The sequence below is a fragment of the Megalobrama amblycephala genome, linkage group LG1 (assembly GCF_018812025.1).
Source record: "Megalobrama amblycephala isolate DHTTF-2021 linkage group LG1, ASM1881202v1, whole genome shotgun sequence".
In the NCBI taxonomy this organism is placed as follows: domain Eukaryota; kingdom Metazoa; phylum Chordata; class Actinopteri; order Cypriniformes; family Xenocyprididae; genus Megalobrama; species Megalobrama amblycephala.
Window position 1 is genome coordinate 12,575,893 of NC_063044.1, and position 22,461 is coordinate 12,598,353.

The window sequence follows — 22,461 nt, forward strand, 5'->3', positions numbered from 1 at the left end:
TGTTACCAAAAATGTAAAACGATTAAGGCAAATCTTACAATCTTTAAATTAATAAGAAATTACTACTGAAAGTCTACTACAGCAGAAGTGCGCAATGGTATGAATCTGGATACCATTTTCAGAAATGAACATCTTTAATAAATTCTACTCTGTACCTCACATAAAATGATTGTATACTACCAGAAAGCATTTCAGTGTCAGAGGGGCAGCACCTCCCCTCCAACCTCCGGCCCCTCGCACGTCCCTGTAAGGGGATGAACAAAAAAGAAACATTTCTCAGAATACACTTTTTCATGAGACATTAGGAATACGAATATTACTACAGATCTCTGATCAGCTTCAGACTTCATCTCTTACCATACCAAGAACAGAGACTTTCAGGTAAGATGTGATTTTAAAGCAATATGAACAGGTAGTAAGGAAAGCTTTTTATAGCACCTTTTAAAACTGTGTTTACAAAGTGCTTTACAGAAGAGAAATACACAGAAAAAGGAAAGGCCCTAGTGAACAAATGTGTTCTGAGATGCTTTTTAAAAGTGCACAGAGAGTCGATGGCTCGTAGGTTGTCAGAATGAGAGTTTCATAGTTTAGGACAGAAATAACTAAAGACTGACTCGCCAGTTTAGCAGTGTTTTTGAAACAACCAACAAATTACTATTTGATGTAGAAAGGCATATTGGGCCAGTTCCATGAAGACGTTTAAAAACTAATAAGAGGATCTTGAATTCAATTCAGATAGATACAGGCAGCCAGTGAAGGGATCCTAGTGTTGGAGTAATGTGATTTCTATTTTTAGAGTGAGTTAGTATTCATACAGCTGTATTCTGAACTCTTTGTAAGTGTTTAATAGAGCTCTTTGGTAACCCAGTTAAAACGCTATTGCAATAGTCAAGTTTAGACGTAACAAATGCATAAACAAGTTTCTAAGGTGATTTTTTTTTTTTTTTTTTTTTTTTTTAGTAACAATGCTATTGTGTTTTTTAAAACTGAGGTCACTGTCAAACATGATTCATAATTGGCCTGATTACTGGCTTTTAGTGATAGAAAGTCAAGATGTGGAGCAATAGATGTTCTTTGTGTGTCATTACCAATAACAAGTACCTCTGTCTTATCTTTGTTTAGCTGTAGAAAGTTCTGAGACATCCACAGATTTATGCTCTCTATGCAGTCCAGTAGGGTGGAAATTGAATTGTAGGCATCTGGTGCAAGTGAGAGAAAGATTTGCATGTCATCTGCATACTGGTGAAATTAAATATTGTACTAATTAATTACAACCGCTAAAAGAAGCATGTATAGGTTCAATAATAGAGGACCCAAAATTGAGCCTTGAGGAACACCACAACAAATGACGTAACGCCTGGAGGTGTAGGTAGACAATTGTCGTAGAGCAGGTCGTTAGGGACCAAGGGATGAAATAGGAAGGCAGGCATAAACCAGGATAATCCAAAGAGTGTATTTATTAATCCAGATAGCAAGAATTTACTATTTACAAGTATGTGAGTACGGTTAAAGAAAAAAAAACAATAAATGGAAAAATTTCTTTTACAAACGCTTTACCCAGCGTATACTTGTCCTACTTTACAAAGACCAAAGTAAAGTTGCTTAAACAGCACAAATGAATATTCAGCTTAACTCACTGACCCCTCCTCGCTCCCCAAAGGTTGAGAAGGTCTGGCTTAAATACTCTAAATTCCCACCAGGGGTGCGTTTCCCAAAGCGAACTATGGACGCAAGTTCCGTCGTTACCAATAGAGTTCAATGGGACTTATGACTATGGTTCACCAAAGATTCTTTTGGGAAACGCACCCCTGAATAAGAATTGAAATAAACCAACTCGCATGATGACAAGGATGACAACATTGTTTTCATGTTTAAAGAAGAACTGGTTCTGTTGTAACAAAAATAAATAAATACAGAATATGCCATTAATTAACACGATCATTTGAAATTTTTTCTTACACAACACATTTGTAAAAGAAAAATAACACCAAAAAAAAAGAAAGAGAGAAAAAAAAACAATTGGTCCATTCCAGACATTTAAATGCGTGACCTTGGAAGCTCCCACCCCCTTGGGAAACCCCATGATCCAACCCGGAAGTGAACGGCAGCACCAACATCATGGCAGACGACGGAGGCGAATGTCTTTGTTCCTCAAACTTACAAATAAACGGTATAGTAAAACGGGTTCCCCCTTGGTAGAAATTGCTTTCCGGGAGAAATGTGAAAGCGGGGGCAATGCGACAGCAAAGGGGCAGGGGCTCAAGATACATAAATGCATATAAATTCTGTCAAAACGAGCAGCAGTAACTCTATTATTATTCACCTTGACCCATGTATATTGCCTTTTGTCAGGGTGTTTAAAGGGGTCTGTTTTGTATTTCCTGGGGTGCACTTATCATGTTAGTATGATTTTTACATCAAAAATTGTCACAATTTAGAAATAAAAGGCATTTTTCCTATCCTGATTTTAGCCTGCTCTGTTTGAAGGGGCGTGTCTGCTGTGAGACTTAAGTGTAAACGCCCACCGCTGTGATTGCATATGAAATAGCTTGTATTACATATGGAACTCGAGAGAGAACTTTTTGCATGTTTTTAGTATAACAGCTCTTAAGGTTAACTAATCGTGAAGAGTGTTGATTATAGCATTACTTTAGATCATGGGATGAAAGGTTGCAGTGATAAGCATTGTAGCCGATCACAGACATGTTGATACAGCGATCTTGTCATTGATTTCTGCACACTAACAAATGCTTTCATCATAACTAACATTGCAACACACTAGTTTTGCTCGTGTCACGATACCGTCACTGATAAACTCGTGCTGTTTGATTGACAGCTCCAGCGTAAAGGGAGCGTTCTTCTTTCACTTTCTTTATAGAATTTAATCAGACTTAAATAACAGATTATTTTCATCCTACTTTGGAAGGTAATGTTGTTTATAGTCCAGTATTGCTCTTCTCTCCTCTCACGTGCCAGTGGGCGGGGCCAAAGTTGCAATGATGAAGTAGGCGTTGATTTTCTTCTCAGAGGCGGTCTTTCACCCATAAACAGGCACATTCCAGGATCAGTAGTTTGCTGGGCATGGTTAAAATAAAAGCTATTTTTTGACTAACAAGGAAGTTTTCAGTTCAGTTCTGAAAGAATATTCTTATAATATGATGACCTCTTATATGTCAAAAGCTCTAGGAAAATTTGTTATCTCAGTTCATGACCCCTTTAACTCTCAATATATCCAAAAGATCAGTTGCCCCTATTAACTTGGATAAACAAGATGATGACTGAAAATGGGGTTCTTCAGTATTTTGATCGACAGTTAAATATCGACTGAAAAAAAAAAAAAAATTTAAAAACATTATTTAACAAAACAAAAACATTCATCTTTCAAACCCTACAGTCGGCGCATACACATTGATGAAATTATAATTTTCTTAGTGAATGTCGGCTTTAATGACAAGAAGACGACCATTTATTGGTTCTTCTGTACTCTAAACAGTGACTCTTAAATCAGGTGAAAAGAAAATTGCTACTCCTGCATTCAAATTTGTTTTATGGCTCAAAGGGTTAGTTCACCCAGAAATGAGATTTCTGTCATTAATTACTCACCTTCATGTCGTTCCACACCCATAAGTCCTTCGTTCATCTTCAGAACACAAATTAAGATATTTTTGATAAAATCAGAGTAGTTTCTGAACCAGCCATAGACAGCAACGTAATTGCAACTTTCAAGGCCCAGAAAGGTACTTAAAACCTTCTTAAATAATCCATGTGACTACAGTGGTGCAACCTTAATGTTATGAAGCAACAGGAATATTTTTTGTGCACAAATAAAAAAATAATAATAAAAAATATAGATTTTACTCAACAATCTCTTCTCTTCTACGTCAGAACGCCGGCTCACTTTTGGGCATCTCCTGCATCAGCACCACACGCATACATCGTAGTGCTCACTTGAAGAGCGTCAGCCAATAATGAGAAACTTCTCAATATCTGGAAAAAAGTCTTTGCTTCCCAAAAGTGTCATCCAGAAAAGCATTAATCTCTTCCAAAGTTTGATCTCTTCTTTCCTCACCACTACACAGAGAATCTCCCTGTGAACATAAATCAATGTCATGAATAGATGCAAGTCTCATCTGACAATGTTTCATCCATGAGGGATGAGGGAAAAAGGGAGAAGGGGTTAAGTAGGATCCCAGGTCTGAAGTTGGTCGAGCAGAATCTCATCATCAATAGTGTCAAAAGCTTCACTCAGATCCACAAGTTTCCTGAGTCCCAAATAACTTCCAGATAGTTTAAATCCCTAATCTGTGCTGTTTCTGTGCTGTGGTTTGCCTGGATGTCAGAATGAAATGTCACATTAAGTGTATTGGCGCTGAAACAGCGTTTTTATTTTACCAAGACATGGTAGATTCGAGATTGGTCTGTAGTTATTGAGCACAGAAGAATCAAGATTACTTTTCCTCAGCAGGGGCCTAACAATTGAAGTTTTAAAAATTTGTGGAAAACCTCCTTGCTGTAGGAACTGATTAATGATATTCAGGATGTCCGGTAATAAGCAGTTCATAACCATTTTGAGAAATTTAGTAGGTAATGGGTCTAAGGCGCAGCTAGAGGAATTCATATGTGATTTGACCTGTGTAAGTGTATTGGGACTGACAGCTGAGAAGGAGGACAGATTACATTGCAAAGTTCTAGGGGATTTGGAGACCTTACAAGTAGGGCAAGTGCTGGCAATGTTTTCTCACCCTCAAGCCATCCTAGGTGTATTACTTTCTTATTTCAGATGAATACAATCAGAGATATATTAAATAATTTCCTGGCTTTTCCAGTGCTTTACAGTGACAGTGAATAGAGGATTAGATTTTGAAGCCCACAAAAGTGCATCCATCTATCATATAAGATCTTCACATGGCTCCGGGTGGATATCTTAAAAAAGGCCTTCTAACGTGAAGTGATGCATGGTGTGTGACTGTTCAGCTCTCTCCGTTTAGATCAGTGTGCTCAATAATGTGCCTTTGTTATGTATATTTGGATTGTGTTGTGTTGTAAATAAAATATAAACAATCAAAAAGCCATTCTTTTAATCTCCTCACATTATTTTCTCTAGAGCCTTTCACCTGATAGGGCCATTAGGGGAGGGTCTTTGTCTTCCCAGGTGTGAAAAACATCAATATTCATGATCATTCACGTCCTCCCCCCATACGCCTTCCTGACACAAAACCTGTCTTACAAATCTAAAATCAAAATATTGTTTTATGTGAATGAGTGAGCAGGGGGGTATTCTAGAAAGCAGGTTATGTGACATACCTGGGTATGTTTAAGAGTAAGCAAGCGGATAACCTCAACTTTCATTTCCAAAAACAGATGTAACTTTCAGGGTATGTTAGTAGCCATAGCAACTTACTCTCAGAACTGTAACGAGGCGGGACTCATGGTAAGATCCAAATGCAAGCTTTTATTTACAGTGAGCATAGTCGTACAGGCTGGGTCGATCAGGGGCAAACAGGAACAGCAAGGGACGTGGCAGAGTCGTGGTCAGAGTACAGGCGGTAGATCGAGGACAGGCGGTTATCATTCACAGAACAGTATACAAGGCAAGGGTCAGGACAGGCAGCAACGGGTCAACAAACAGGAAACAGGCAGTAACGGCAACAAACAGGCAGACAGGGAAATAACACTCAGAAATGACACCAGAGTAATCAAGACTTCGCACTGAGGTGGTGTGTGTATGAGTCCTTTATAGTCCAGGTAATGCGTATCAGCTGGGTGTGGTGATTAGTGTGGAGTGTGCATGGCATGGTGATTGGTGGAGTGAGTGCATGTGATTGACAGGGGGGATGATGGGAAATGTAGTCTGGGAACTGACAGGATTTGTAACAAGAACATAACATGCTCCAGAGCAGCTCATGATCCAGGGTTAGTTTGCTTAAAAGGTATTCAGATGCATGATATATAATTAATATAGTTAAATTAATGTAACTAAATTTGTTATAACATTAAAGTTATATATAGTATAATATAATATTTTATATATAATATATGTAAATATTTAATTGTCATCTCACAAATGGACGATGGGGCGGGGCGACACATTGGGCGGAGTGACACGTGTTGCCTCGCCCACCCCATTTTCAATGATTTGTAATTCAGCAAATCTTATTGGTAGACACTTCAAACAATTTAGTTTAAAGAAAGAAAGTTAATTCTTGTTATTGAAGACAGTACTTTAAGATTATGGCAAAAAGCAGTGACCGATTCTCCCTCCAGGAGGTGCTGTGGTGAATACCCATGCCCAGAACTCTCCAGATTTTGATGCAGAGCCCCAAGTGGGATCTGACACAGCAGCAAACTTTGTGGCTAAGTTGGCTCCGCAATATGGAGGCCTTTATTGAGTCACGCAACAGCTGTGTGAAGTATATTATAGACTGGCCAGGGTTGATAATGGTCAAGACTTGGGAGTAGTGCATGTGGTAAATTTACAGCCCTTACACACTTGGCAGACAGCTGAATCACAAGCCACACAAGCTCCTGGGAAAGTGGGACTGATGCTTTGAATATTGGTCAGAATGTTTAGGAATTGACCGATCGTGTTGATATGAGGCTGTACTGAACCTCCTGCATTGGACTGAAGAAGATTTGTTTGATGCTGAGCAGGAGGCATATGATCCTTGTTCAGTAGTACAAGGCAGATGAGAGGGTGCAGGAGTGATAACAATAGATTTAAATGTTGAACTGTTGTTATTAGTTTGGGTTCATAGTTAAATTAAGATGCTGTTTTTCTCTGTACGTTTGAAAAAGGTACAACAATGATGTGATGCTGTGCTGTATGTTCGAGCGGTATTATTTTTTTCCACTCAATGTATTTTGCTTATTTTTACATTTGCTTTTCTTCGAAGGAATCTTTGAGAGCATTAAGAGCTATGTTAATACCATGACCCATCTGGCGACATGTACTGTATGTTTCCAGCTTGATGGTTTTGCAAATGCATGTACTTGTCAGCTGTTGTATCTAAACATCCAACCATGTATGAAAGTTGTTAGATTTTCTGCCCTGTCATTTACAGCTGAGAACAGCTTTTTTTCTGCTGAGGGGGAAGATGTAATGGTATGGATGTATGTTTCTTTAAGACCAATGTTTGGGGTTTTCCCATTTGTGGGAAGAATATATGCTGCACTATTCTGTTCTGCTTTGTACTTAAATACAGTAACCTGTGCTTGTGTGGATCATTTATGACACACTATAGGCTACAAGTGGAGAATAAGAATTTAGGGTTGTCTTTGTTGTGGTCAATTAAACTTGAAAAATAAGCTTTTCTTTCAGACCTCATTGCATTATTTAGCATTTTCAGATATAGATACAATGGTGAACTGTAAGCTTTGTGCGCTTCCATTGCCTTTCTGCTCTCCTGGAGTCTAAGATGGGTGTACTATTTCTCCATGGGGATTTTAATTGTCCCAGAGACAGTCTCTGTTTTTAAAGGAGCAACAAAGTTAATACATTCAGAGTGGCTGAGACTAAAATTCTCAACAAAAGTGCCTGAGGAGTGAGAGATGACACGAGCTCCATGAAGGTAGCAGCTGAATCAGTAGAGAGATAGCGCTTATTATTGACATTTCTCTTATCACTCACTTCTGGTACATACTGAAATCTCAACAAAGACACAGTGGTGGTCAGATATGACAGCATGTACAATCTGTGGGTGGCTGACAGTTAAGCCACATGAGATCACCAGATCATACAAGAACTCAGGTAATGGTGACAGGTTGTGACAGGAATCTCCTTCATATTGACATTCAAACAGGTCTCCTTGTTGATGATTTCACGATGTCAGCACTTTTGATGTACCTGAAGCAGCCAAGCTGCATCTACTGTGCATATATATGGTTGGCAACCCTAGCTGTGGTGAATGCACAGGTAAGTGAACTCACTCAGGCAAAATGCAGAAGTGTAACCAGATGTATTTCATTAAGAAATAAGGATTATAAAAATATTTGTGGATTTTTTTATCTTAAAAAATATATATATATTGAACCATTCCTTCAAAAATAGGAAGTGTTACATCCCAAACCTGATGAGGTTCAGATTTTAAATGAAGACAGCGGAGGACTTCACTTCTTAGCAGACCAAGGAAACACAAACTATCCAGGTAAGGTTGAAATGTTATTAATGTAAATGTACTATTAACAATATCACAGGGACAGATTAAAAATCTTTATAAGGAACTTTACAATGCTCTGAAGGTTGAATCACACAGAGCGGAAACAATGCAGTCACCACTGGAATCAAAATCCATGAATAAATAGATCTGTTATGTTAGGATAGGTAAAACATCAGGACATAAAACTGAAATTGTAATGAATGTGAAAATTTATTAGTTCATTAATGTTGCAGGATTTTGCACTGTCGGCAAAAAAATTATAGCCTATAAGTCAGAACTTTGTGAACTTGTTATTGAGAAGTCTCACGTGAGAACTCCGGTCTTGCACGCGTGATCAGAGTTCTCAGAGTTCTTGGTTGTGAGACGTATTTTCCTATTGTAAAGTCATGCAGTGTGAAACCCCCTGTCGCCGATCCATCGTGCAGTGTGAACACAGCAGCGTCTGAATGCTACCCCAGATATTCATGCAGTGTGAGAAGATCTGTGACCCGAACACTTTGAAAATCATGCAGTCTGAACTCGGCATAACTGAATCAGATGTCTGTGTTTTGTTGGCAATTGGTGCGCAAGTGCATAAAATGTAAACAACACAAACGTTATTGTTACCTTTTTATTTATAATAATATGGCAGCTTGCAGACTATCTCTACGCAAAACCTATGCATGCCCGAGACTCTTTAGCTCTGCCCATGGCAGGCATGCCTCCAGGAGCTCGGCTTTTTTCGGAAAGACAGCTTATCTTTCTTTTATAAATATGATCAAACTAAAGACTTTTCGGAGATATGAAGGATGCAATACTACTTTACAGGTACTCAAGATTAACATGAGATTGGTAGAAACCATGTGTGTTACCTACCCTTTAAGAAGTTATATTTCATCCAAACATGAGTGTAATTATTTAATTAATATGTGTTGCATTATTTGTGTTATATAATTCATATATAAAATTATATAATACAATTATTAAATAATACAATTTAATTTCATCTTAAATACATTTCATCTTGTATAGTTAAACAATAAGAAAAGCTGCGTTACAGCTTCAGCTGTGAGGTTTCTCTGAATATCGCAGAAACATGTACAGCTGGCTAATGAGAGCTCTGTAATCTGAGTTTGTAAAAGGTATTTTGGTTTTTATAGGGGGATACATGTACCATGTACAGGTGCTGGTCATATAATTAGAATATCATCAAAAAGTTGATTTATTTCACTAATTCCATTCAAAAAGTGAAACTTGTATATTATATTCATTCATTACACACAGACTGATATATTTCAAATGTTTATTTCTTTAATTTTGATGATTATGACAACTAAGGAAAGTCCCAAATTCAGTATCTCAGAAAATTAGAATATTGTGAAAAGGTTCAATATTGAAGACACCTGGTGCCACACTCTAATCAGCTAATTAACTCAAAACACCTGCAAAGGCCTTTAAATGGTCTCTCAGTCTGGTTCTGTAGGCTACACAATCATGGGGAAGACTGCTGACTTGACAGTTGTCCAAAAGACGACCATTGACACCTTGCACAATGAGGGCAAGACACAAAAGGTCATTGCAAAAGAGGCTGGCTGTTCACAGAGCTCTGTGTCCAAGCACATTAATAGAGAGGCGAAGGGAAGGAAAGATGTGGTAGAAAAAAGTGTACAAGCAATAGGAATAACCGCACCCTGGAGAGGATTGTGAAACAAAACCCATTCAAAAATGTGGAGGAGATTCACAAAGAGTGGACTGCAGCTGGAGTCAGTGCTTCAAGAACCACTACGCACAGACGTATGCAAGACATGGGTTTCAGCTGTCGCATTCCTTGTGTCAAGCCACTCTTGAACAACAGACAGCGTCAGAAGCGTCTTAAGACAAAAAGGACCGGATTGCTGCTAAGTGGTCCAAAGTTATGTTCTCTGATAAAAGTAAATTTTGCATTTCCTTTGGAAATCAGAGTCCCAGAGTCTGGAGGAAGAGAGGAGAGGCACACAATCCTTGTTGCTTGAGGTCCAGTGTAAAGTTTCCACTGTCAGTGATGGCTTGGGGTGCCATGTCATCTGCTGGTGTTGGTCCACTGTGTTTTCTGAGCTCCAAGGTCAAAGTTCTGGAGGAGATAAGGGACTTTCACAAAGACACAAAACATCAACTAAAAAAGATTATCTCGAAACCGTCTCATGTTACGACTTTTACTTTGGAAAGAGTTCACCGCACGCTGACTCCTGCAAACCTTAATCAGAACAGAGCGGTGATCATCAAGTTTTAAGATAAGGTGTTTGTTTCGCGCTCTGCAAAATATCACCCATGATGGATCCAAACTGTTTTTCGCTCAGGATCTTTAAGCCGAAAAGAGTTCAATGATGTTAAAAAGCCGTTTATCGGCATTGGGACTTTCCTTGGGTTTCACCATTATCTGTGCAAGTAAAAGGTGCTGTACAACAGGAAGATCAAACTGATGTCCTCGCCACACAAGGCTGAGGAATTCTACTGCGATATCAGTGCTGGATAAACTATGGACAATCAGGTTTGATTTGACTTTAATGCTTTAAATGAAAGAGGAAATGTGACTTATGTACAGCTTAAATTCCCCAACTGTATAGTATTGAATTTAATTTGTCACTTCTTACTGATATTGATGCCTGTAAAATATTAGACAATGACAAAACTATTAACTCTCACTGGGCAACATTATCATGAATATGGAAACAAACAAACAGGCTTTTAGCCTATCAACTTAAAAGAGAGCATGCTGAATGTACAATAAAATGCATTCGTAAAAAAGACAGTTTACAAATTTCACTAAAAATATCATGTTATCATGGATCATGTCAGTTATCTGCCATTTTTCGCTATTGTTCTTGCTTGCTTACCTAGTCTGATGATTCACATCCAGACGTTAATACTGCCTGCCCTTGTCTAATGCCTTTCATAATGTTGGGAACACGGGCTGGCATTTGCAAATATTGGGGGCGTACACCCCGACTGTTATGTAACGTTGAGATTCGCCTGCTCTTCCGAGGTCTTTTAAACAAATGAGATTTATATAAGAAGGAGGAAACAATGGAGTTTGAGACTCACTGTATGTCATTTCCATGTACTGAACTCTTGTTATTCAACTATGCCGAGGTAAATTCAATTTTCAATTCAATGGCACCTTTAACACTTGTGAAGATATGACCCCAATCCTCTGCAAGGACCCCAAAACTCTGGAACAACATGCACCAGTGCTAATTTTTTTATATATACTAATCATTTGTTAACATATTTTCATAACTTCAATGAGCGCATTGTTTCTGCTGATAGATTGTTAGCTAACTGGGTGATTTGTATATGCATTTCTGAAAATACATAACTTGCACACCATCACCTCTGATAACAGATTACTCTAAATTGTAGTGTTGACATGCATTTTCTGTAAATCTGTAAAGCTGCTTTGAAACGATACATAGTGAAAAGCACTATAAAAATGTGAATTGAACCCAACAAATGTATGTACAGTAAATCAGTATAAGATGTTTTTGAGCCAGAGAATCACCAGAAAGGTTTTGATGAAGTCTAATTTTTAAAACATCTAGCCTAAGCAACTGTTGTAAAACCATTAACAGAAACACATTTAGGATACACTCTTCCCCCAACAGGTTGACTCGCAAACACCTTCACGGTGAGTTAAATAAATGATTTTCATTCTTTTGTCTTTTTAACAATGATCCTATCAATGTGTTTGGAAACACAAATACATCTCCTAAACAACAACTTTTCTGGCGTGTGTGGATAATGAGGACTCTTTGGTTTGATGAATATTTCTGATTCTTTGTCTTAGGCACCAACAACTAACATGAACCTAACAGCACTGATTTTGACATGTAGGTGTAAAACTTGCTTGGGTGACTTTCACTCCCACAATCAAAGGAAAAACATGGCCACCATCTGCTCCCAACAGACTGAAAGACATACAAATGCCAATCTGGGGTGAGATATAACCCCCATAAATATACCCATATATCTAAATATAAATCCAACTAAACCTATATCTCATTGACCTGCCAATCAGGGGGACAACACCCATAAATTCAGCCATATGCTGCATTCATGCCACCATGTATTTACCGGAATCTTGAAATGACAACACATTATATGACATTATATTCGGAGCCGTTCACGTCCTTTTGGTCCTTGGACTGGGAATTATGCGTTTCCATGGCACCATTATCAACGCCTAAATGAATCTACAGCGGTCAGGCGGTACAGCGGTCACGTGGTACATCTGGGAGCTTTCAGAAAATTCCCAGCTTACAAGCTGTAACTACAATCTCTACGAGGACATGAATGCTTTTTACAAGCTAGATTCTCGTAACTACAGGAATTATAAGGCCGCGTGAACGCACCTTTAAAAACAGCCACTGTCAACCACTGGCCTGCCAATCAAGGGTGACGGCACTAAATATTTGACAACCACTGACCAGTCAGTTTAAGTGACAACACACAGAAATTAAGGTCATAAATTAAGGCTATAAATCATCATTCTGACACATAGTGTAGGATAATCTACTTACATGAAATAGCATGAGCCCTCCTCCTTTGTTATTGTGTTTCAGTGGAAACAGGCTGAATGGAGATTGGTTACATTCCTCACATTTAATACAGATTCAGGAATATGAATGATTACCTGATTAAGCAGTAATGAGGGAGCAGGAGATAAGACACAGGATAGAATCAAGTCCCAGATCAGGTGATAATCCTATCGACTACAACTCAATAGCTATGTTTCCATCCGCCTATTTTTAATGCGCATTTTGAGATATCGCATTAAAAAAATGCTGGATGGAAAGCGAAGATGTGCATAAATTAAAAAGCGTGCATAAAAAAATTGTGCGCTCAAATGAGTAGGACACATTGAGTAGTGACATGAAAACATGCGCATAAACTACAATGGAAACCCGTTTACTGAAAAAATTCCTTGATATGCTTCAAAAAAGACATGTGACTTTGCAATGTAACAGCATAACTGGACCAACCAGCGGACCAATCTCGTACAGCATCTGAAATGCTGTTTTTGGTCATTCTGTAATGCCTGAGCAAAGTCTGTCATTAAAGTGGTTCAGATTAATGCTCACGATTACATTCACAAATACCAGCATCTGAATGCAAGATAACATGACAGTGTTTATTGTTTTTCATCTGCACACTCTGAGGTGCAAATCATTTATGATGAAAATTATTATACACAGTGGCTTCTACTGCAGAAACTTTTCATAGTGATATTTAGCACCAGTGTATCAGGAAGTGATGTTTTTGTTCTCTTTGACTCGCTGGATTGAAACAATGCTTTATTCACAAAAGTTTTATGTGATATTCAAAATTTGCACATAAGTTAAATATGGATAGACTTTGGATAGAAACATAGCTAATGTATTATCAATGTCACATTTATCAAGAGGGTGCTTCTCTTTTTTTTAATTGTCCATCCTCATCCGCCTTCTTTCCTATTAAAGGAAAGAAGGTAAGGTGCTCTGCAACCATTGAATAATAGATGCAATACTTGGGCCATGTGTTAAGTATTACATTCTTGCTTTTTCAAACTTCAGTGGATGTTTTTCAACCATTTTTCAACAGACTTGCTAAAATCATGAAGGCCCACCCTTAAACCCAGCCCCCACTGGATTAGAGAAAATCGGGTAAAAGACTATGGTGGTTTGAAAATGCTCCACTGATTGGGAAACACCCACTAGTGTTCTGCTGAGATGCATCAACTACAAATCACTGTTAGTTCAATATCACTGTCTCCACCTATGTGTGCTGTTGGCTTTCATCAAAATTTCAAGGCTGATCCAACACAATTTAAACATTGAAATGCCAGTCTCACCCAAAATAATGATTTGGATCAAAACTCAACATTCTATCAATGTCACCATGCTATCTGAGGTATTACTAGCACAGATGTAAGCATAAGGTTTTTTATACTAAATTGCAACCCGATCTCTCTAATTAGATTAACTGGTAGCCTATTGGAGCCTCACGCAGTGTCTCATAAAAGTTATTCACAACATTAACAAACGTAATAAACCTTAAAAATTTACTTCAAATATGATGTTTTCTTATTCTTTGGTATCTTGCAACCATATTCTCTCATTCTTCGCTCATCCTTGACAAAAAAAAAAAAAAAAAACTTTCGACAAGAGGAAAAATGAGATCAGCAGCAACTGCCAGTAGTGAATACAATGTTACACCGCTCTGGCTTGACCACTGCTGCTTGGCACCATATTGCTGCCTGCATCTTTATTTTATAACAGATTTCTTCAGTATTAACACTTTCCCCACCATTGACGGAAGTTTCCATCATTTGTGATAAAATGGTATAAAATGGTGGTTGATAAATTGGATGTTAATACTACAAAGTATTCTACGGGCCATGAATCTTTTGTGAAAATGATCAAAAATGCTGGTAGTGGCTGGCAACTTTTTTCAGAAACACTGGCAGGGAAAGAGTTAAACAGTATTCATTAACATCAGATGTAATTTTGTTAATATACATTATAAATATTGTAAGCATAAATATTACCTTTTATTTGTCATTTACTGCAGCCCTGGCATCACAGCCCATTGAAGTGGCAGCTCTAGGAAGACCTCTGTTTCCTGGTATGCTGTATGACTGCCGCAAGGATACCTTCATTCCAGGTGCTTTACCAACATAAATAAATAAATAAAGAAAGAAAGAAAGAAAGAAAAGTTTGTTGTCCTCACTTCACAAAATGCTGCATCGCTAATTAACAGTCCTTGTGTAACAACACTATAAAATGTATACAACAGTACATCACTTCCTCACACATAACCCTTAAAGCCATTTTTCATTTCAGGTGTTACTCTGTGGGATAAGAAGTCACTGAGTGAAGATTTGGACAGTCGTTCAAAGCCCATGACAGATCTGAAGTTCAGTAGCTCAGACTCTCTCTCTAGTAAGTCCAGTCTCCTGGATGTAAGTGCTTCGTTGAAGGCCAGCTTCTTGGGAGGGCTGGTGGAGGTGGGAGGATCTGCCAAGTTTCTGCGTGACACCAAATCCTCAAACCAACAGTCCAGAGTAACAATGTATTACAAAGAAACCACAAGATTTGAACAGCTCACCATGACCCAGCTGGGCCAGATCACCTACCCTCAGGTGTTTGAGCAGAAAACTGCAACTCATGTGATCACGGGTGTACTGTATGGAGCTCAGGCCTTCATGATGTTTGATCGGACATTTTCAGAAGAGGAAAACAAGCAGGAGATTGAGGAAGGACTGAATATCATGGTCAAGAAGATTCCTCTATTTTCCATTGAGGGAACAGGAGCTATAAAGATGACAGATGGTGATAAGAAAGTGGCTGAGAACATTGCCTGCACGTTTTATGGTGACTTCCGCCTTGATCATAACCCCACCACTTACATGGAGGCCCTGGAGGTGTACAAGAAGCTCCCCAATATACTGAAGGAGAATCCACAGAATGCAGTTCCAGTAAAAGTCTGGCTCTATCCTCTTTCTCTACTGGATACAAAAGCTGCTCAGTTGGAGAGAGAAATTAGCACGCCTCTGGTTTCCAACACTGTAGATATAATAGAGGGGCTGGAAGAGGCAGAGAGGACATGCAACGACCTCTCCAGAAAACCACTGGTGAATGTTTTCAGAGACATCAAAGACAGGCTGCAATCATTTCAGAATTCATTTAGCAGTCACAAGACAATGCTCCTGAAAGCTGTCAGCAGGGTCTTGCCTGCTATACGAGGAGGAGGGATGGAGGAGAAGTCACTGGAAGACATCCTGAAGATCCACTACAGCTCCCCTTTCAAAGCTGACAAGCTTAACCAGTGGTTAGATCTTGCAAAGTCTGAACTTGACCTCTTGAGTACTCAAACCAAGATTCTGGAGGGAATCAAAACTGAAGACTCAAACCATCTCAAGACCATCCTCCTTAATCCTGACATTGATGTTTTGGTGTGCTTGACCTTCACATCTCTGAAGTATGAAGACCAGTATCTTTCAACCCAGAAGGAGTTTGTGGAATCTGACAAGTTTAAAGAGCTAGATGTGGAAATGAAACCGCATTCTAACACATTAGCATCAGAAGAGTGGTTCAACAATCCTGATGTCATCTCTAAGATGAGAGAGAACTTATCTCTTTTCAAAAGTTTTTCAGAGGCTAATAAAGATGACAAGAGATACCGATTCATTGTGTCTGCCATCTCCGATCCATCCAGTCCAGGCTCCTCCATCTATCTGTATGAAAAAGGGAAGCTGACAAACAGACAGTTCCAGCCTGTGTCGAAGCCTCCCCCACCAGAAGTGAAGGCGGTCCTGGAGGGCAGTGTGTCCCTGAAACTGCAAAAGTCCCCGACTGGAGAAACTGTGCAGTACAGAGTGGAATACAAGGAGGTGAAAGCAGCTGAGGAACAGTGGCTTGTCATAAACACACCTGATGAAGACTTTAAGCTGACTGAGTTGGAGGTCAGAAAGCAGTACTTGATCCGCTACAGGATTGTGGGTAAAGTGGGAGTGAGTGAAGCCAGTGACACTATCAATCCCATAGGTAAGTGCCATATGCACATCTTTTTAAAAAAATATATAATTTGCTTCATTCACACAGTCAATGTTTGTATTAAATAAGGATATTTTTCTTACACAAACGCATCGATTCACTTCAGTAGGCCTTTATTAAGCCCCCAGAGCCGCATGGAGTACATTTTATGATTGATGGATGCACTTTTTTGGGTTTCAAAAAACTCATCCTTCAATCATTCTAAAGCTTAGAAGAGTCATGATATTTTTAATACAGGCATCCATTACAAGTCATCCAAGGGAACCATCATCTCGGGCTGATAGACACTAAACATAACAGTTCAATTTTCAATAATGGATTCTTGTTCCTGATATACATTAAAAAACAGACAATATCAGCAATGAAAATCTAATATATCAAACAGTACAACAATAGTACAATCTAGTACATCATCTTTGTGATCACCAGTCATTTAAGTGTTTAAAGGCCAATTAACATGTTCACTGGCACATTTTGAATCATGTAATTTAGGCCCTGTGTACACATGGTAATAAGATAATTTTGGTTGATCGTCTCACAAGTGCACAACGCTAAATACAGGTGTAAACAAGCTTGTCCACTTTCAACCACTTCCAGAGGTAGTTGAAAATACATTTGGATTGGTTTCGTAGTGTAGACGCTCGTATGGTCAAAATGACCAAAGTAATATCAAAGATGTTGACGCCAGTAAAACTGAAAAGTCTTATCACATTTGACACAACAAGGGTCCAACTGAGCCACGAGTTCATCTATCAAATCTTGATCAACTGACAGAAGCTTCAATGTACATATGCGGTAGCCAGAGCCTTTAACCGATGCACTCGCATGTCACGTCCTTAGCAGTGTCTTGTGCATGACATGCATTTGAGTCGTGTATACATAGAACACAAACTGATGGAAGTGCCTCCGGTAGAGAACAGTGACTGGATCAGATGACGCACAGCTCATTTCTCCATCACTAGCTATGTTCCCATCCACCTATTTTAATGCACATTTTGGGATATGGCATAAAAAAACACTGGATGGAAATGGCAAAATGTGCATTAATTCTAAAAGTGCGCATAAAAAACTTTGCGCTCAAATGAGCCGGATAATTTTCTTATCCGTTAAGAAAATCTCCAGATGCACATCAAATATTATATATATATATATATATATATATATATATATATATATATATATATATATAGGGCTGTCAAACGATTAATCATGATTCATCATATACAAAATAAAAGTTTGAGTTTGCATAATATTTGTGGGTGTACTGTGTATAATTATTATGTATATATAAATACACACAAATTAATGTACATATTTAAGAGAAATATGTTATTTGTGTACAACATATTTTTTTTTATATATAATATAAATGATATAAAAATATAAATTAATACATATACTTGTAAATATTTCTCAAATATATACATGAATGTGTTTGTATTTATATATACATAATAATTACACACAGTACACCCACAAATATTATGCAAACTCAAACTTTTATTTTGTATATGATTAATCATGATTAATCGTTTGACAGCCCTAATATATATATATATATATATATATATATATATATATATATATACACACACACACACACACCTTGATATACCGTGAAACCGCCAGAATCTTAAAAAAAAAAAAAAATGTGATACAGATTTTTGGTCAAACCACCCAGCCAGCACTAATTAAATATTTACACTATAGACTAAATCAGGACAAAAGTGGATGAAAATGAACAAAAGAGAGGGATTAAAACACCAGGTACAAACAGCAATGTGTCTTCCTCATCTAACTGTGATCGGATTGACCAAAACACATCATGTGTAAACAGGGTCATAATTAGAAATGTGCATACACATTAAACACTTTCACATAACAGAGGAGTTTTCCATTGTAATAAACTCGACGAAACATGACTACTTTGAGGGCGTCATGACGATATATTCGTCACCACACAAGTGTGGCTTTATGTTAATGACTGTCCTACTACAGGATTTAACACAGAATAACAGCTCAATACCAGTTACAAAAGACACTGTAACAGTCTGTCACAGGCAATTCTAATTGGATTTTTCATCAATTAATTTAAATTATCATTTGACTAAGTTCTGGCCCACCATCTAGTGGCAAAATTTTTTGCCAAATTTAATTGCTGACCCCTGACATACAGTCTCCAAAGTGATATTGGATACAGCAGTAATGAAGGTGAGAGCACTTTATTACAGTTCATCAGAGTTGACTTATGGATATAAAGTTTACCAGTTTAAACACCACCTGAAAAGGCATAAAGTCTTTATATATTTGTTTACTGTTAGTTGTAACGAGTGTTTCTGTGTACTTCGCTGTGTATGTTGATGATAATGCAAGGGAGAGAGAGAGAGAGTTTATAGATAATATTTTAATGCACACATGCACTGTTTTATTAAGCTTACAGAGATTTTCTAGAGTGAAAACGGACGCTTCATATTTTGTCATGAAACTCATCTGTAAAGTTTTGTCCATCATTCGGACGGGGTACAGACGGTACAGCAGGCTTGTAGTAATATAGAGGATAAAAATAAGACAATATAAGTTATAATCGTAATTAAACTAAACTATACCTGTTCTATCTCCATGCAGCATATATTCACAGTTTCTGACATTACAGTGTGTCCTGACTAAAGGTCTTTGCACACTGCGTCCGAAATTTGCGTCCTAAATTTTTGCATGTTAAAAATAAATATGACCTCAAGTTGTGTCAATTACGTTTACACACTGCCTCCAAAACTTTCGTCCGTCATAAAAAATTTAGAACAGATTTGATTTTTGAAACCCCGGGAACAAACAAACATACGTGCACAACTCCGTTGATGCCCCGGAAAAACAAACTTCATCCTCTGTTCCCTTAACACTGGGTTCTTTGGGAAGCTAAAAAATGTCATCTTTCCCTCACAACCAAAAACACACTCCTTTGGTGATTTCGGAGGCTTCGTCCTCCGGAGGTCACATTTGAAGGCTGAATACTTCTCAAGGATGTCTTATTTAAGAAAAGTAACCATAATAAAATTGACTAATATTCATTGTGAGGTGGAAAATACTGTCATTTCTTTCTTACGTTGCAACCTAACAGTTATTTTTCTTAAATGAGACTGCCTCGATGATGTATACAGCGTTCAAAGGGTGCAGCCCCTGAATTGGGACACAACCATTGTTGTAAAATCTCTCGGCTTCCATATACCCAACGAAACGCGTTGATAGGCGTGCTCATGCTCTGGGTGATGTGTGTGCGCACGCTTATCAGGGAGAAGTGCCTATACAAGGAATTTCGCCCTTTATTACGTGATAAAGGGCCATACTAGAAAAAAACTCTCCGAAACCGGAAGTAGTCATTTGGCACAGAAATGCTCCGTCATACGCCCAACTCGTGTTTTGAAACTTTGGCCATGTTTAGCATGAGAATCCAGATCTTTAACTGTGTAAATAAGTCAGAATGCATGAAATAGCATTATACCCCCCCTTTAATGCACCTTTCTGGTACTGCTAATGAATATGCTGGGTAAATTAATCTTGATATCCCTTCCATCTTTGTTAATAAATTCTTCCAAAATGTAAGAAGGCTAGGCTAGAGCTAGGTTAGGTGTGTTATTTACATATAACCCTATGTATACTATCCCTTGTCAGGTTGTATAGTTCGTAGTTCTGGCCTCCTCCTGAGGGAGTTGTTAGGCCATATGCCCATTATCCCCTTGCTATGTAGGTGCAATTGTTGAGTTTAACAGCTAGGTTTTAGACTGTTTTAGACTTCCTGATGCTGTTATCTCAGGTGGTAGGCCCTTATCTTTGCATAGATAAGTTATGCAGTGTTGCTAGGCCCCACTTTCTAGAACTTTTATGCTATGGAAAATGTGTTCTTTCCTCTGAGCTACTTGTTTTCTTTTATCAAGTTTGAGTTGACGTTGCTAGTGTTTAGCATCCATCCTCTGTGGCTCAGTACAGATTTGAGAATCTGTATGGAGAAAATTATTTTCCTTTAAAAATAGCATCAAAGCGTTGTGTAAAATTACTTTGAAGTTCTAGACTTTTGCCCTACATTATATGTGAGCTTACTTATGCTGCCACAGGTTAGCACCTGTTCTCATAATAGCAGGCTTTTTCATGTAGCTGCTTTTGGAGACATTGGTGACCTAATATTCCCCATTTGTTGGTTTATTGGTGTTACTGAGTGCATCACCTTTTGGATTGCATACTCAGGGTAGTATAGAACCACTTTTTGAGAAAAACTTGTTTCTATTAGCTCCCTTTTTGTGATCTTGTATTGCATATAATTTTGATTGTAGGCTCTTACGGTTAATTAGCCTCCTTCTAGTTACCAATTGTATTTCTAACAAGTGCTGTTAGCTGATCATAGTTTGCTCACATAGTTTACAGCATTTCACGAGCTGAAGCCACGTGTCATTAGAATGGTAGGCCCCAACAGGCCTCCTTTCTAGTTCACATGTTGGCACAGTTTGTGTTTTATTTTGCAAACAGGCTGAACGCCACTTGTTGCTGAGATTGTAGACCCCGCGGGGCCTCCTTTTTAGCTGACTTGTTGGCAGGATGCCTGGGAATCTGAGAACCCATACCACCATCGGCCACGCCCCACCTCTGTTGAGTAGGCCTTAAGCAGGCCTCTCGTGGAGTATGGCGGCTTAATGTGCATTCCTTCTCTAAGTAGTGCGTGAAAGGTTTTTCACTGAATGCATGGCCTGATGGTTGATATGGTCTTGGACTGGCTGATGCCATGTGGTTACTACGGTAGGCCCTAATAAGGCCTCCTTTTGGTTTACATGTTGGCACAGTGTGTGTTATATGGACAAACGGGCTGAATGCCACTTGTTGCTGAGATCGTTGGCCCTATAGGCCTCCTTTTTAGCTGACATACTGGCAGGATGCTTGTGAATCCAATACCACCATCGGCCATGCCCCACCTCTGTTGAGTAGGCCTTAAGGAGGCCTCTCTTGGAGTATGTGGCGTAATATGCACTCCTTTTAGAAACTAATCTTTGAATGCATGGCCTAATGGTTTGTATTGTTATAGTCGCCACCTGCTGATGCCATATGTTTACTAAGGTAGGCCTCTTCTCGGCCTCCGGTGTAGCATTTGGAGTTCAGCTGCGTACTCTTCTCGCTGTGAGAATTTATGGTGCTTTTCCGAGTACTTTGAGTGCCTAGCCCCTCAGGGTGTATGCTGTGGTGAAACCTTACTGAGGTTTGGTTTGAACTGCATCTGTCTCCCTGAGCCTGATCTTACGCTAGTTGAGCTAATAGCCACCTAGATGTCTAAGGTGGATCTATTCAGTGCTCCTAGAGATGGCCACTGGACTTATGCCATATGTCTAAAGGTTGCTAGGCCCTATGGGCTGCCTTTTTCAACATAGTGGTATATAGGGTTGGGAACCGAGAACCGGTTCTCATCCGGAACCAGTAGTGTTTATTGAAAAGAACCGGAACGTGCAAGATTTCTAAGTTTCGGTTCCGAAAACGGTTCTGTTGTGATGGGTGGGCGAAGTGCGGGGAGCATATCCTTTAATAGAGACGTCTCACCTCATGAATATTATAGCAATGAATGCACTGAAAAGCCCTCGCGCTACTCTATACGTCAGATTTCAATAATGTAGAGAGAGAGAGAGAACAAAGCTGCACGATTAATCTTTAAAAGATCACATTCTCGATTTCATCACCCACATGATCTAATTCTTAAATTTATTATTCAGACAGAAGCGCTGATG

At 38.7% G+C, this 22,461-nt stretch overlaps 1 protein-coding gene across 1 annotated transcript in view; it reads left to right on the plus strand.

Moving 5' to 3' along the window:
- Positions 1 to 229: 229 nt before the first annotated feature.
- Positions 230 to 22,461, plus strand: part of LOC125263229 (stonustoxin subunit alpha-like) — a 36,945-nt gene continuing 14,713 nt past the window's right edge. Inside the window, exons 1-5 of the mRNA XM_048182220.1 lie at positions 230 to 381; positions 7,800 to 7,912; positions 8,048 to 8,144; positions 14,721 to 14,813; positions 14,993 to 16,696. Coding sequence (XP_048038177.1) covers positions 7,823 to 7,912; positions 8,048 to 8,144; positions 14,721 to 14,813; positions 14,993 to 16,696 — 1,984 coding nt within the window. The 5' untranslated portion in view covers positions 230 to 381; positions 7,800 to 7,822. The remainder of the gene's footprint in view (positions 382 to 7,799; positions 7,913 to 8,047; positions 8,145 to 14,720; positions 14,814 to 14,992; positions 16,697 to 22,461) is intronic.